This window comes from Ruditapes philippinarum, unplaced genomic scaffold (assembly GCF_026571515.1).
Source record: "Ruditapes philippinarum isolate M1 unplaced genomic scaffold, ASM2657151v2 ctg1304_1_1_1_1, whole genome shotgun sequence".
NCBI classification, from domain to species: Eukaryota; Metazoa; Mollusca; class Bivalvia; order Venerida; family Veneridae; genus Ruditapes; species Ruditapes philippinarum.
In genome coordinates, this window is record NW_026866090.1 from 16,276 (window position 1) to 31,682 (window position 15,407).

The window sequence follows — 15,407 nt, forward strand, 5'->3', positions numbered from 1 at the left end:
TTTTGTACACTATATGTTGGAATGCCCCGCTTGATTGCTCAGCCAGCTGACCATACCAGGAGAGCATTTTTTGCACTATATTTTGGAATGCCCTGCTAGATTGCTTTGCCAGCTGAGCATACCAGCAGAGAATTTTTACGCTATATTTAGGAATGGCCTGCTAGATTGCTTAGCCAGCTGAGCATAACAGCAAAGCATTTCTACACTTTATTTTGGAATGCTCTGCTAGATTGCTTACCCAGCTGAGCATAACAGCAGATCATTGATTTCCCTATATAAATCGTAATGCCTTTTTGCTTAGCTCACTGTTAACTGCTACCTTCTCACATACGTTTAAACACGTAATACCAATTTTCAGTTTATTTCTGAGTATATTTTATAAATATAATCTTATTCATTATTTTTCAATATAAAGTACTCCAGTGTAACTATGTAAGAATTTTATGTTGTATGCCTTTTGACCTCAGTGAAGATTCCTGAACATCTCTCACAATTTATCCATAGTGCTTCATGAATAAGTTTATTGAAGAACAAAAATTAGTCACTCCGTTCTTATATACGGAAATGAGATAGACCATAGAAGTAAAACTTCCGTGTTATGTTATATTCTATTTTTAGAATATTATGAATATGCGCCACAACCTTCTCCAATTACGGTCTTTTTGCAAAGTCATTACTGAAATATAAGTGCGTTGAAATGCCTTGATTTAGAAACGAAACATAACTAGGCCAAGGCCATGGTTTTTTTTTTAGATTTTTTTAGGAAACCTTGATAATTGATATACACGACGTAGTACAGTTGCGCCACACCGTATTACCGGTGCCAGTGGTAACAGATTGCTGCAGTGATAACAGAAATCTAAAATTTACTGATTATTGCTGGTAGATTATAAACTTTGTCGGTATATTTGTATAATGCAAATAAGGTCATTTTCTTTGCTATATACCTACTTTTTATTGACTGGAAATACTATTATGTAATTTCCCCCTTTCATGAAATATTTTGAGCGGTTTAAAAATGACAGCTTCAGAAAAATCCGTGAAAATTGTTATATTTTTTGTTCAAAAATATCTCAATTTTGAATTAAATAAAGATATTTCACATAAACAATCATTACTTTTGGCCGCGTATGCATAATATATTCCCAGTGTGTCTTTTCTAAAATGCTATCGTTGACAGAAACGCTTGTGGCTGACATTCTGACAGAAAATTAAGATCACTCTTCTACTGCACCTTTTCATATCCACAATTAAGACTTCATCCTATCATTTGTAGTATTTTTTTACGACAGAAAAACTATTTATAGGATAGGTGATTCAAAAAAACTTTTGACACAAAACAAGATACACAACGACCAAATTGAGCTATACATATAAATTTGAGAACATTTACTTTCATTTGTATGTATGTAAGTTAGCCTTATTTGTTATCATATTCACTGTTGAGATTATAGACATAGGTTTTTTTTTTAAATATTTTCATGTAATATAAAATCTCATTGAATTGATGGACCATGTGTCATTAAAAAGTGTTTTTTCGACGCACACCTATCGCATTGATACTTTTTTTCATTTTTTTTCAGTCTAATTTACGATTAGAAAGTAAACATGTAAACAATTGTAAGTAAATGCTCAATGGTTACTTTGTCGTATTTTCGTGTTTTCGTATGGCGCCCTGCGGAGCGAACATACGACATGGCACAAACCAGTCACCATTAATATAGTTTTCAAACGTCCACCCAAATTGATTTCACTTCTTTCATCCCCTCGGAGCGTGCACGTCGCGGGAAGGCACAAGGCATCGGAAGAAGAAATGACAGCTTGGCTGATTCATCAACGAGGACACACTGACAGGTTAAAATCACAGCGACTGTTGTGTTACATATAGGGCAGGTCTTGAGACCAAACTACCCTTGGCCCATAGGGGCGTTAAGCTTCTATCGTCGTCAGCAACTCAGCTGCCGATATCCTGACAAATGCCGAGGGGAGCAGCCCCTAACAAAGTAGGCACTGACGACGAGGAAAGTGTAATAGGGTGCATGAGCCCCTAGAACAGAGAATGACGGCTTGAATGGCATGTCTTTAGCTGGCATGACAGACCTTTTCGAGTAACCTCTTTATCGTATTGTATCAGGTTACTGTATTTTTAAGTTATTGTAAGCTGTAATACATGGATTTACTTTCGGCTTTGAAAATTGCACCATTTTGTGCTTTAAAATTAAGTCTTAAAGTGCATGACTGGTGACTGGTGACTGAATTAGCAACTATTAACTATGGATTCTTTACAAAGTATAAATACATTGTAGATTTTCATCTTAGTTTGTTTGTTTTTTGCTGTTGTTTTTTTGTAAATTCATCGTTTGATACATTTTTTTAATAGAACGATTAGCTCCTGTTGGCCCTGAAACAACCTTTTGATAATATGTCAATTTTGCTTATTCCAATAATGTTCTAGAAAAAACCCATATGAAATAGGCAACAGAATTATAATAATTGACCATAATTTCAGAATCTGCTGTTTGAACTTTATGCGTGTGTGAATGTGATGTTTAACTGACATTTGAAACATGCTTTGACCAAAATTACATACAGTATATAAAGGAAAAGTGGGGAGAAGTATTTCACCAAATTGTTTAACAATGGATAAGGTGCACGTGCTGTCATTGTGTATATTTCTCGTGTATATGACTGGAGCATCCGGTAAGTCTTTTAGTTCTTCGTCTGCTTAATTTGAGTAATGGATTTGCCAAGATTTTTATCTTATGAGAGTCCATTTGAAGTGTAATGAATTTTAATATCATATTATTAAAATTGAGATACCAACTGCAAAGGGCCAGAAATGTAGCCTGACCTGGCTCGATACTTGCGACAAAGGTAAGTTACTTCCGGCTCCATCAGGTTTGGAAACATTTTAGTTGATGTTAAATATAAAACACTACCTAACAATTTCTAGCGATTTTTTTCGGGACATTTATTCATGAATATTTGAGTGTGAACATATTAAAAAGCGACGCAACACGCATGCAGACTTATTCTTGCATGTTTATATAAACTTAAAATTCGTTAAAAATATAATACATCCGACGGCGGAAGTTTCTTTGTTCAATGTGTTTTTAATAATAAAAAAGCTACATAGTTTTAATTATACATGTTTATGCAGATAATTCTAAAGAACACGTGTTTTCTGTATAGGTACGGATTTGTGCAGCTCATACCCGTGTCTCAACAGCGGCACGTGTACAGAAGACAACAATGGTTATGTATGCGAGTGTCGGAACGGGTATTCAGGCGAACATTGTGAAGGTACTAAATGTTTTTATTCATGTACATGTACATTACGCTTATCGTATAATCTAAAAAAAGCTAAAGAATATTTTAGAAGAACTTTATGCATGTCAAAAGAAAATTTTGACTTGGTAACGAGTAAGTGAAACGCACATCAATTTAAACTCTTGCGCCAGCGTGGTTTGGTGGTAATTTCTTGCGCCAGCGTAGTTTAGTGGCAATTTCTTGCGCCAGTGTAGTTTGGTGGTAATTTCTTGCGCCAGTGTAGTTTGGTGGTAATTTCTTGCGCCAGCGTAGTTTGGTGGTAATTTCTTGCGCCAGCGTAGTTTGGTGGTAATTTCTTGCGCCAGCGTAGTTTGGTGGTATTGTAACACTTTCATAACGCCAATCGGAACTCTTCCACGATTATTTACAATAATCACGGACTTAATGCGGATTGAAAGTAGTTCAACCACGTGATTTTAGATGTAAAGTCAATTTGAGTAAACCTTTGTTTGAAAAAATATAGCTGAAAATCATTATCAATATAGAAACGCACACTGATGTAGAATTATAACCAAGTCCGACTTTATGTCAACAGGTTGGCATTTTGGTCTTTCGGGTTTTATAACCATAATAACAAGTATACACGTAATGGACTGTTTACTTTTAAATTTATAAGTTAACATGATTTAGGCGCACTTATTTAACTTACGTATATAAATATCATGTAATACTTTTTTTTTGTAATCCTGCATATAATAAGTTTCTATGTATTTTCACGCTCTTCATCTCTGGAGGAAAAAAGTATCTATCTACTTCCGGGTTGATATCGGTTACGATAAAACTCGTATGAGATCCTCAAAGTACACAAGGCTTTTTAATTCATTCATGTTAAATAACATATCCCGGAAACTCAATGCTAATGGCATAATTGGCATGATAATTATCATAATAACCTATAATTAGAATAGTACATTTTTAATTACATTCTGACACTGAGTGTGAAAATAAGTTATATTATGTTAATTACTTTTGCAATTCATGTGTTGGCTGGACTGTACTGTTTAACCTGAACTATTTTAGTCAGTATCCCTACGCCTGTGATTCATCAGTCTGCAACCGTAAATCGGAGGAAAATTACCTCGTTTTTGTATTTTCTGATCGCAGATCAGGAAATACAATGCTGACATTTGATCTCTGACACAGAATTTCACGACAATCCTAACAACAAGTAGTTCTAAAAACAGCTTAAAGCTAGCGATATTAAAGAAAGAAATACTTTTATTTTGTTACAACTATGCAACAAATTACAACGCTTTCAAAGTTAAAAAGTAGCGTTGGCTTATAGAATTGTCAATAAATGCACTATCACAAATTACGCGGATGAATATCATTTTAATCAATGAAAATGCTATCTTTAGGGATGTCGATAACGGAATACTTCAGAGCGTAGTACACAAATAAATCTGACTGTCGAGTAGTGGAATATATACATTTTAAGTGTCTTTTTTTAGGTAGAAAGCCACGCAAGGATAAATTATGGCTGTCATAAAAAAATGACCATAAATGATTTTTTGATGCAATTTTAGTTATTCAAAATTCCGTATGTATCAAACTCAAACTGTTATAGTAAAAAATCAAAACGCAGTCGCTGCATCTCGGTGTCCTGTAAGATGAATTAAAATATATAAAATAAACAGATATACAGTACGATTTAGTTTGCAAAGATCAGAAAATACCACAGAGCTTGCAGCCCTTTGATTTTAAATCTTCAACGGTTTTGAAATTCATTTACGCAGTTAAATTAAATCAACGACATAAATACACGCAGGTAAAAAGGTCAAAAACTGCTTGTAAAGCAGTGAAAAATGTCAAATTACTGCAATCATTTTTATCATGAGTTGACAATTTGATTAACATTTCATTACAGGCTAACCTTTACAAGTACTTAGTGGCGACATATAGGATCACTTATCCGTCGTCTGTCTGCCTGTCTGTCACAAAACTTGTCTGGATTACTTCTCAGATACTACTGGTGCAATTTCTTCCAAACTTTACAGGAATAATCAGTACCAAGTCTAGTTGTAAATGTCGTCGGCATTTTCCGGTTCAGTGATTTTTGTCAGAGTAATGTCCCTTCAATGATTTTATTGGACTACTACTGCCACTGAAGCAATTTCAATGAAACTTAACAGGATTGATCTGTAGCTCAAGTGCTTGCGCATATTACACGGGTTTCCATTTAAAAGATTTTTGGCAGAGTTATGGCCCCTCATTAAAAAAGTGTTGTTTTTTTTGTGTTGACAACTACTTGTTTTGACTTCCCTTCAGAAACTAGTGCATTTTCATCAAAACTTTACAGGAATAATCAATACTATGTCTAGTTGTGTATCTCATCAAATGTTTTCGATTTTATGATTATTGTCAGAGTAATGTCCCTTTAACGATTTAAATTTTTAAAATTTATCCGGACTACCTTTCTTATACTACTGAATCAATACAGGATAGATTGGTAGCTCAACTACACTAGCTCAACTACTTGCACATATTACACGTGTTTACCGGTTGAAGCATTTTCAGCCGAGTTATGGGCCTTGAATAAAAATGTATTTTGTCCTGTTAATGATGCTTGGGTCTCCTGCTACAAAGTAGAGCTCTGCAACATGCAATTGACTATCATAAGGCGACACATTTCATCACCAATGACCCTTGTCTTGTAAACACATGTTCTAGCGCAACTAACTACAACGATTTTCCGTCCTATATTATATAGTTTATTGTCCTATCTACATTTTTTTCCTTATTCAAGATGGTGGCATTATTGAAGTTGAGGAGGGCTCTTCTAACGAACGGGCTCAGTTCGAAACGAATCAGCCAAAACTGTACAATCAGTGCTTACGTCCTCTGAACAACTTGAAGTTTTCAGTAAGGACCGAAAGGGACGCTCACATTCTACTGCAGACGACAACAGATGTCTTCGAAACGTCAGATGATAATTACGTCATATATATCGCCGGATGGGGAGGCAGCCGAACTGAAATTTATCACAGCGGGAGATCGGAAAGGGTTGATATCGAAGGTTTATTAAGCGATTATGAATTCAGGTAATGAATTATATATCTTAATCCTGCTGCAGTAATCAGAGGGATCGAAATGGCGTCATGTACGCTTCCTAGGGCTTATATGTAGACTCCCTCTTATATTTCTATATCAAATCACATTTCGTTTAGCAAAATGCATGCAAAATCGGCAACCTTTCTATCTGTGACCCTCTCTGAAAAATTATTTAAATTTGAAATATGCATTAGCTCTTGACGGACTTTTACAAACACCTCTGGTGAAAACATCCCACTCGCCTGTTTAACCCTTAACATGCTGAATATTTTAAATCAACTTGTCCCACTTCCATTTTTGAAACTGTTCATTATCAATTTTAGGGATATCAATTTGAATATTTAAAGTTTGTCAGCCAACAGTATAGAGCCTGGTCAGACTGCACGGATGTGCAGGCTGGCCTGGCTCTATACTGTTGGCAAAGGCTTAACGCTTTCGGTTAGAGCACTTTCAGGGTTAAAACAAGTAAATGAATGGTATCAAGACATTCTAGATATGTCTACTGTAAAAAGGGATTTTATTTTGCTTTATGTTCATCTTCGGTCGAGACTGAATGATTGATACATTAAACAATTTTTCATCCATTTTAATTCTTGTTTGGAATATATGCAGTCCGGAAAAGATTAATATAGCTGGTAAATTATAATATAATATGATATGATATGATATGATATAATATAACAATAATCTTCCATAGATTTAATTTCATATATGATTTGATCATACAATTTTAGCAATAACATTTATTTACGAAAATAACAGATTCTTGATGTTGATCTAATGATTTAAAGTGAATTGGTCTATAATGGCGGGGTTGTAATACATTAAATAGTTACTTCGATAGTATTTTGTATTACACATTACAACAAACTACGAAATAATATTTAAGACTGATTTTAAGAAAATATGAATGCTAGAGGCATTTTATAGTACAAGTAATATCTTGAGTGTTTTAACCTAATATGGGTATACTGAAGACGATGAGGGTGGATACCAAGAAAATAAAATTGACCTTCACCTTCAAAAGGTCAATTTAAAATGGCCGCTTAAAAAAACTAAAATAGGTCATTAAAACTATGATACAATATGATGCAATTAATTATTCTTGTCAAAATCAAATGATTATTCAATATGATCTGATTTAATGAGATTGGCCACCAAATATAACGATTATAAGCCTAATGGCTCAATTAACAGTTATTTACAGTACTGTTTTACTAGCGCGTTAAGGTATAAGACTAAGATTGAAAAAAATCACTTTTTATGTTTTGTTTACTTGACTTATATTTAACAATAAACTCAAATTCAAATCCTTCTTTATAAATATTACCAAAAAATAAATATTTCGTAATAACAAATTTATATTTCGTAATTACGAAATAATACTTCGTAATAACGAATCAATATTTCGTAATTAAGATTTTATATTTCGTTAAAATGAAATAATATTTCTAATTGGGAATTATTATCTCGTAAAAACAAATTTAATTCCGGGAGAAAGTGTGGAAAATGTCACTTCAGGTGTTCCGTAATTTTCAAAATTATTTGTAGCAATCTTTGTAGCAATTTTTTTAAGTTGTTCATTTTGTTTTCATATATTTTGCACTTATTATGGTATTTATGGTTTAAAATTATTATTGAAAGATTATTTTGAAATGTCAAAAATACCATTCCAATGCCATAAACACAACACAAACCAAGACAAAAAGTGTTTTAAAAATATACTGCACCCCTCCCCCAAAAGAAAAAAACAACAAAAAAAACCCAAAAAACAGTAGGTCTTAAAAAAGGCAACAGTAGAAATCGAACCATAGACCTCTCACACATCAGTCAATCACGTAACCGGCTGTGCTACTGCGGATAACGTTTACATTTTTAGCAGATATGACTTTCAATAACGTTAGTTTTATAGTTTTTTATTTTATGCTTTTCAGTGGATTACTGATTTATCCGTGAAAATTATATTTGATAATTTCACAGTGAAAATTATCAAAATATAATTTCACACTTTCCAATGACGAAACTACTTTCTTAAGATTTTCCCCATGTGGTAACTCAATTTTATTTTTGCTACGCCACTCGTGGGACTACTGTTTTTAAAGCCCACTCGATAAAATAAAATTTCATCTTACACACAAACAAACAAATATCTTTATATTCTAACGAAATCGGAGTGGAATGTAATATTTCAATGAGTGCTGTATTGTATTCATAATTGACAGGTAAATAAAATAAGACTATACAAAATAAGCAATTAGGCTGCGTATACAAACAAATAAAATATTGTTGTTCCAACATGCAAAAGCGGGATTAAGTATGCGCAAAATCACCACAAAATCTTTTTAAAGGCGACATGTGACACATTATAAGATTTATCTATAAAATAAAATATTAAGAATTTTCTCCAGAAACTAACTTAAGACATAATAATTACATAATTACACGTATTAAAAAAAATGAAATAATAAGGCAGTACAAAATTTTAAGAATATAAGCTTGTAATATGTTTATCCTTCTTAAAACATTATCAGGGTCAAACATTTTTGTAACCCAAATATCTACGACATTATGGCTCTATCTCAATCTATGAAAGTAGTTTTCTGTCTATATTCTGTACCCCAGGTTTATATATAAAAATGTGTTAATTGAGTGTTGAGCAAACTAGGTAAAAAATATCCAACTTACAAATTTACAATCATACTTTTTAAATGGTTACAAAAACGTTTCTGTCCCATTCTTTTATAAAATGTGTCACTTGCTGAAATGTTGAAATTAAAAAAAGAGCCGTTTTCAGCACATTGTGAACATTACACTTGTATGCTGCATGTAAGTTTTTTGTGTGTTGTTTTGTTTGTATTTGTTGTTTTCCGCCGAAAATAATATCTGCATAATTCATTTTTTAGATTCGATTATAACTACATTAAGGTATAAGATGGATAATCGATAATATTAAAAAGTCGACTTAAACTTAGAAGTGTATACTTTATCACATTCTTAACAAAAATACAGAAAACAACAAATGTTTACCATCTTGTTTAGAAATAAGTGACGATTTAATTTGAAATTTAAAGTTAAAGTTAAAAACAACAACAACAATAACAACACCATATTTTCATCGAGTCATAAAATGTCTAAAGCATGGATATTGCTACGTGTGCTTGCTATACCATGGCAGCTCTCGAAAATTTTGGAATTCAGTCACAGTTTTGAAAAAATTCTACAAGAACATTATCACATCATTCGATATACATTAGAATTCCGGCTACCCTCCAATCAATTTCCAGGATTTCTTAAAGTAATAGCAATGTTATCTATAAAAATATTACTTAAATCGAGTAATATTTTCTTTGACCATATATAAAAGTCACGTGGGTTGGCTACATAGTAGAGGTGTTAAAATATAATTGTAATACACCCTTTGTTAGCCATTGAAATAGTATTTAATGTATAAAGGACTTTCAAAAATGGTTATTATTCAGAGCGGGCGCTATGGTGCAGTGGTAACACTGTCTGTCAACAAATCAAGGGGTCGTGAGTTCGATCCCCCGCTACTCCACTACAAGACTGATAAAACCAGGACATCCACACAGCATGACGGCAACGATAGATACAAGAGAAGACCTTAACGGAACAGGAAACAAGTACCAAAAGTACAAGACCGAAGACGACGACCGATAACAGAAGGAAGAACGGACACAAGAACTGACACCAAGCGAACAGAGACATGGACCGATAACAGATGAACTGACAACAAAACAACGGAGACGAGGATTAATAACAGAAAAATAGAGACTAGTACCGATCACAGAAGCAATGATAACAAGAAAAACGGAGACCAAGACTGATTACAGAAAATACAGACGAGAACCGATGACAGAAGAACTGCCAACAAACGAACAGAAACGTCGACCGATAACAGAAGAACAGGGAGTGACAGGGACCGATAACATAAGAACTGACAACAAGCGAACAGAGACAAGGAACAATAACAGAAGAACAGTGACAGGGACCGATAACAGAAGAACTGCAAACAAACGAACAGAGACAAGGAACAATAACAGAAGAACAGTGACAGGGACCGATAACAGAAGAACTGCCAACAAACGAACAGAGACGAGGACCAATAACAGAAGAACAGTGACAGGGACCGATTACAGAAGAACTGACAACAAGACATCGGAGACAAGAATTAATAACAGAAAAATAGAGACAATGACCGATAACAGAATAACAGACAGGAAGCGATGACAAAAGAATTAACAAGAAAACGGAGACCAAGACTCATTACAGAAAAATAGAGACGAGAACCGATGACAGAAGAACGCAGAAGAATGAAGACGAGAACTGATAATACAAGAACGAAGACGGCGACCGATAACATAAAAGCAGAGAAAGGACCGATAACAGAACATCAGACAACAAAAGAACTGAGACCAGGACCGATTACAGAAGAACGAAGATCACGACCAATAACAGAAGAACAAGAGAACTGCGACGAGAACTTACAGTAGAACGAAAGTCACGACCAATAACGAAGAACTGACAACAGAGAAATGCGACGAGAACCGATAACAGAAGAACGAAGACTACAGCCGATAACAGAAAAACGAACACCAAAACCCAAGAGTACTCAAGAAAGGTGCCTTTAATTAATGTATATTTTGCATGCACACGTTTTAACCCCCTCACATACGCACGCTGTGCAAATATAAGTAGGAATCTGAGTAGCCACTCTATATGCTTGCATAAAGTGAAAGATAAAATACATAAAACTCTATATCTAGCAAAAAAGGCAGGGAAGAGTGTAGTGTTCGCTGCGTAAACCCTAAATATAGCGATGGTTCAAAGGAGTAGGGACTTTCTAGAAATTTGATCTCTTACATTCTAGTCTCTTATGTTTAAATGCCTTATTTGTTATTATCTTATTTATCTAATTTGTTTTTAACATGCTTTGTGTCAAATTTCAGGCTTTTCCTTTCCTTAAAAGTTTTATTTGATATATCATCCATTTCTGATAAAGAAATTTGGCGGCCATTTTAGTAGTCATTTTAAATGGCCATTTCAATGGTCAAGATCAAGTTTTTCAATTTGGTATCCACCTTTATCGGATTCAGCAAACCTTAAATAGGTAAAATACACCAAGATACCACTTGTATATGGAACAGAATTAATGCATTTATTCTATCTTGCTTGATGACATTGGAACTTGCATTATGCTTAATTTCATCTTGCTTGATGACATTGGAACTTGCATTATGCTTGATTCCATCTTGCTTGATGACATTGGAACTTGCATTATGCTTAATTCTATCTTGCTACATGACATTAGAACTTGCATTATGCTTGATTCCATCTTGCTTTATGATATTTAAACTTTGCATTATGCTGGTTTCCATTTTTCGTTATTTCATTCAAACATTTCGTAGTCACCAATTCTTTCATTGAGTGATAACTAATAAACTGGAACAAGCCATTTGGAATACTAAAATGTTAACGTCATATACCTTTATGCATAAGCTACCTTTCTTCATGCTCTATACAAACCATTTACGGTTTAGTTTTTTTGTATTACTTTTATGTATAAGTCAATTAAAATTAACTATTTAATGTTCCCTGATGGATTTTTTAAAATATGACTTATAGCTCGCATGGCGTGATTACTATTAGCTTTCGCTTATATCCATTATGCAGTGTTTATGCTTAATAAAGCTCGGTGTCTGAGGCTTTGTGGATAATGTTTGATCATCTTACATTATGATAAACAATTAAAACTATGTACTGTTAAGGGGCGAGAACTCTGTTATCGATGTCAACGGAATTGTTTCCACGATTCGCCTATCATCGGAATTTTCCGTATAGATACCGCGTACATGTATATATAAATACGTACTAAGCGTTTAATACATACATTGCAGTTGAAAGAATATAAATACAAGTAGTAAAGGATTATGCAATATAATTTTATATATGTATACAGTCTAATAGAAAAAAATATGCTCGTAAAAAGTGATGCAATGGGGCAGTTACACGTACAGTCAGTGGCGGTTTCAGGCCATGGCTTAAGGGCTGCACCTACCCCCAAATATACGTGGAATATATACGTGTCAGTTTCATGCAATAGTCTTCTTAGTGTACTCCCTTACCAAAACATATTATGCTGTCATCAAATTGTCTAGCACCTGCCTAGGTACTGCGAAGGTCGTATCTAATGACTTGGACATTAAAAAGCAAAAATTATTGGCCTTTTAACTTAATAAATGTCTCAGAGTCACTAGTAGTGGCAAATAGGTATGTAACGCATTAAAATATACATGTATAATAAGGAAAGAAGGAAGTTGTTTATTTTTGTAACACGTGCATAGTCAATTACAAATGAGCCGCGTCACGACAAAACCAACAAAATGGGTTTGCGACCAGCATGGATTCAGACCAGCCTGCGCGTCCGCGCAGTCTGATCAGGATCCAGGCTGTTCGCTACCAGTTTCTCTACTTGTAAAAGAGTTGGAAAGCGAACAGCATGGATCCTGATCAGACTGTGCGGACGCGCAGGCTGGTCTGGATCCATGTTGGTCGCAAACCCATTATGTTTGTTTTGTCGTGACGCGGCTCAAATGTTGGGCATATGTGTGTCTGATTATAGATCAGACATCCCGCACACACCACCACATTCGACTCATTAGCCTGTGCAACCAGCTATACGACACACCACATTCACATACATTTGTGCTATTGGTCAGTCCCCAACTAACACTGTTCTGTATACGCCCCTATATAAAGTGGACGTAACTTTGTACTCCACGTGCCAAAATACGGGATCATCCGGAAAATAACGGGATGTACCGACAAAGCGACACCTGCTGTCATAATATGAACACAAATTATTGCAACTCGCATTATGCTTACTGCCAACTGCTTAGTGCGTACTGTCACATGCGACTATAATATCGCTATCGTTGTCATCTTCGTTGTCGATGCGCAGTGATCATGTATTGCATTATATTTGTAATCAGTGAATATATTGAAGCATATGAATGCTAAGACGCATCAAATTCGCCAATTATTGATCAAAATTAATAGTTTATTTTGACATAATGTCAACAATATAAGTGGCAGATTTATAGCAAATTAAAGATACAACTACCATGTTACATATAGTTATAAAGAATGTTATCTTAAACACCAAACATAATACGTTGTCCTTAAAAAAAGATGCAATTAAACATATAGCATATTAAAATATGTGAGTTTGATGGTTTAGTAGGGAACACACAAGGTTGCAATTACATGAAAGTGCATTCAGTAATCATAAGGCATGATTGAATTCAGCAAAACGCAGGATTTCATTGTCATAAAGAAGTATAGAAGCAAGCATAATGTAAGTTCCGATATCATAAAGCAAGATGGAATAAATGCATTAATTCTGTTCCATACTTGTACTACAAAATGCTTCTTATGCATCTTATAGAGAGCCAAACTCTCAAAATCAGTCCTGTCTATTATAATTATTAGTTTGTTTCATGACAGTAATATATTAGTATTCGTGGTATAAATGTTCATACTAAATCACTTACAACTTTATCAACATTTTATTTTCTAAGACTATCCAAATGATGCATTCCAATTGCTTTTATCAATATTTGAAATACATATGGAAAATGTGTCCATTGTAGGCCAATCCGCTGTTAACTAATTAAGAATTTCTTGTCCTTTGCTTGAAATATTGGAAAGACGAAAGCAGGAATAAGTGTACAAAAAATACTGTCAGAAAATATTGACCGAAATATTATAAATATGAGGTCAAATGACTTTACTGTGTTATGCTAATGCTCGTATTTTAAAGTTTAGATGAAGTTATTTTAAGATCTATATACATGTAAGTTTCATGCATATCACAGGGATTTCTGGGTTTCTTGGAATAAAACTACCATTGCTGTTGGACGAGGAAACGTTGTTGGAACCGATGGTTTTATCTCCTTTACAGAGACTCCGTCACTAATGGAAATCAAGGGCGTGAGCTTCGGGACTGCATGGTACACGGATGCTAGCTGGAGATTTCCAAAAGGTATTGACGTCACATTAAACTTAGTAAATGATTGGCTACTACTAAGATTTTCTAAATTTGAAATAAATCCAACGAACAAATGTTAAATGTTTGTCATAAGAATAAATACAAAGTGCATTGTTTACATTCTGTATATCAAACTGCATTCGGTTAACATTAATATATAAACTATTTACTTTCTGTTTACAATAATTTTGAAAGTAATCCTGGGGTCGGCGAGGCGTAATGTCTCTCTGACAACTGATCCCTTTTATTGAGTCCATTGATAAACTGTCTCACCCCTCTGATTAGGAGTGAACAAATTGGTAATTGAGGAAAAGCCATCAATTTTGATACAAAAAATGTATTTTAAAATTTCAGGCCTAAACGAGTGTGACGTTAACCCATGCAGTCATTGTGAAGTGTGTGTCGACGGAATAAATAAATACACATGCGTCGGTTAGTATAACAATTCTATAAATAGTTCTTATAAATGCACGAAAATCTCGTGTTTTGGGAAAAAAAAACGAAATTTACTGGCAACTGTTTTGTTTTTTTCCTCTTGGTCTTTGATCTTGATCTTTCGTGTGATCTTTTGCCATGGTTAACACTAAAGGGAAATGTAAATTATTTCTTTTCTTTTTCAGAGAATTAAAGATGTACAAGATGGAATAATTTTCGTCCTACCTTGTTGTTCCACAACCGCAAATACATGTATATACACAAAAAAACAACATTAATTATATAACTTCTTGTGGAATAAAAGTGAATGTACCATTACATGTTTATGCATGTGTAGTGTATTTTAGGGTTGTTTGAATAATAGTAGACAGGAGCAGTATTGTGACCGTTTTGTCTCAGAAAACCGAAACATTAATTATTCATAAAGATGATCAAGTATTTCTATAAATATACCGCACATTTCAAAGTTTGGAAAAACAATGCTTTTTTTTTCTTGTATGTAGCTAAGCCGTGTTTGTTACGT

The 15,407-nt window shown here is 34.1% G+C and overlaps 1 protein-coding gene across 1 annotated transcript; it reads left to right on the top strand.

Annotated features, from left to right (window-relative positions):
• The first annotated feature begins 2,544 nt into the window (after window positions 1-2,544).
• Window positions 2,545-15,202, top strand: LOC132731282 (uncharacterized). The gene is made up of 6 exons (XM_060717435.1): window positions 2,545-2,700; window positions 3,193-3,303; window positions 6,077-6,371; window positions 14,277-14,443; window positions 14,804-14,881; window positions 15,070-15,202. The coding sequence occupies exons 1-6, from the start codon at window positions 2,640-2,642 to the stop codon at window positions 15,075-15,077; spliced, it is 720 nt and encodes a 239-aa protein (XP_060573418.1). The 5' UTR covers window positions 2,545-2,639; the 3' UTR covers window positions 15,078-15,202.
• Window positions 15,203-15,407: the final 205 nt, after the last annotated feature.

What these genes read in the sequence shown, in the direction of transcription:
- LOC132731282 (XM_060717435.1), top strand. Translation starts at nt 2,640, where the DNA reads ATGGATAAGGTGCACGTGCTGTCATTGTGTATATTTCTCGTGTATATG. An exon ending in GTATATGACTGGAGCATCCG is followed by an intron (nt 2,701 to 3,192) that starts GTAAGTCTTTTA and finishes TTTTCTGTATAG; the next exon opens with GTACGGATTTGTGCAGCTCA. An exon ending in TTCAGGCGAACATTGTGAAG is followed by an intron (nt 3,304 to 6,076) that starts GTACTAAATGTT and finishes TCCTTATTCAAG; the next exon opens with ATGGTGGCATTATTGAAGTT.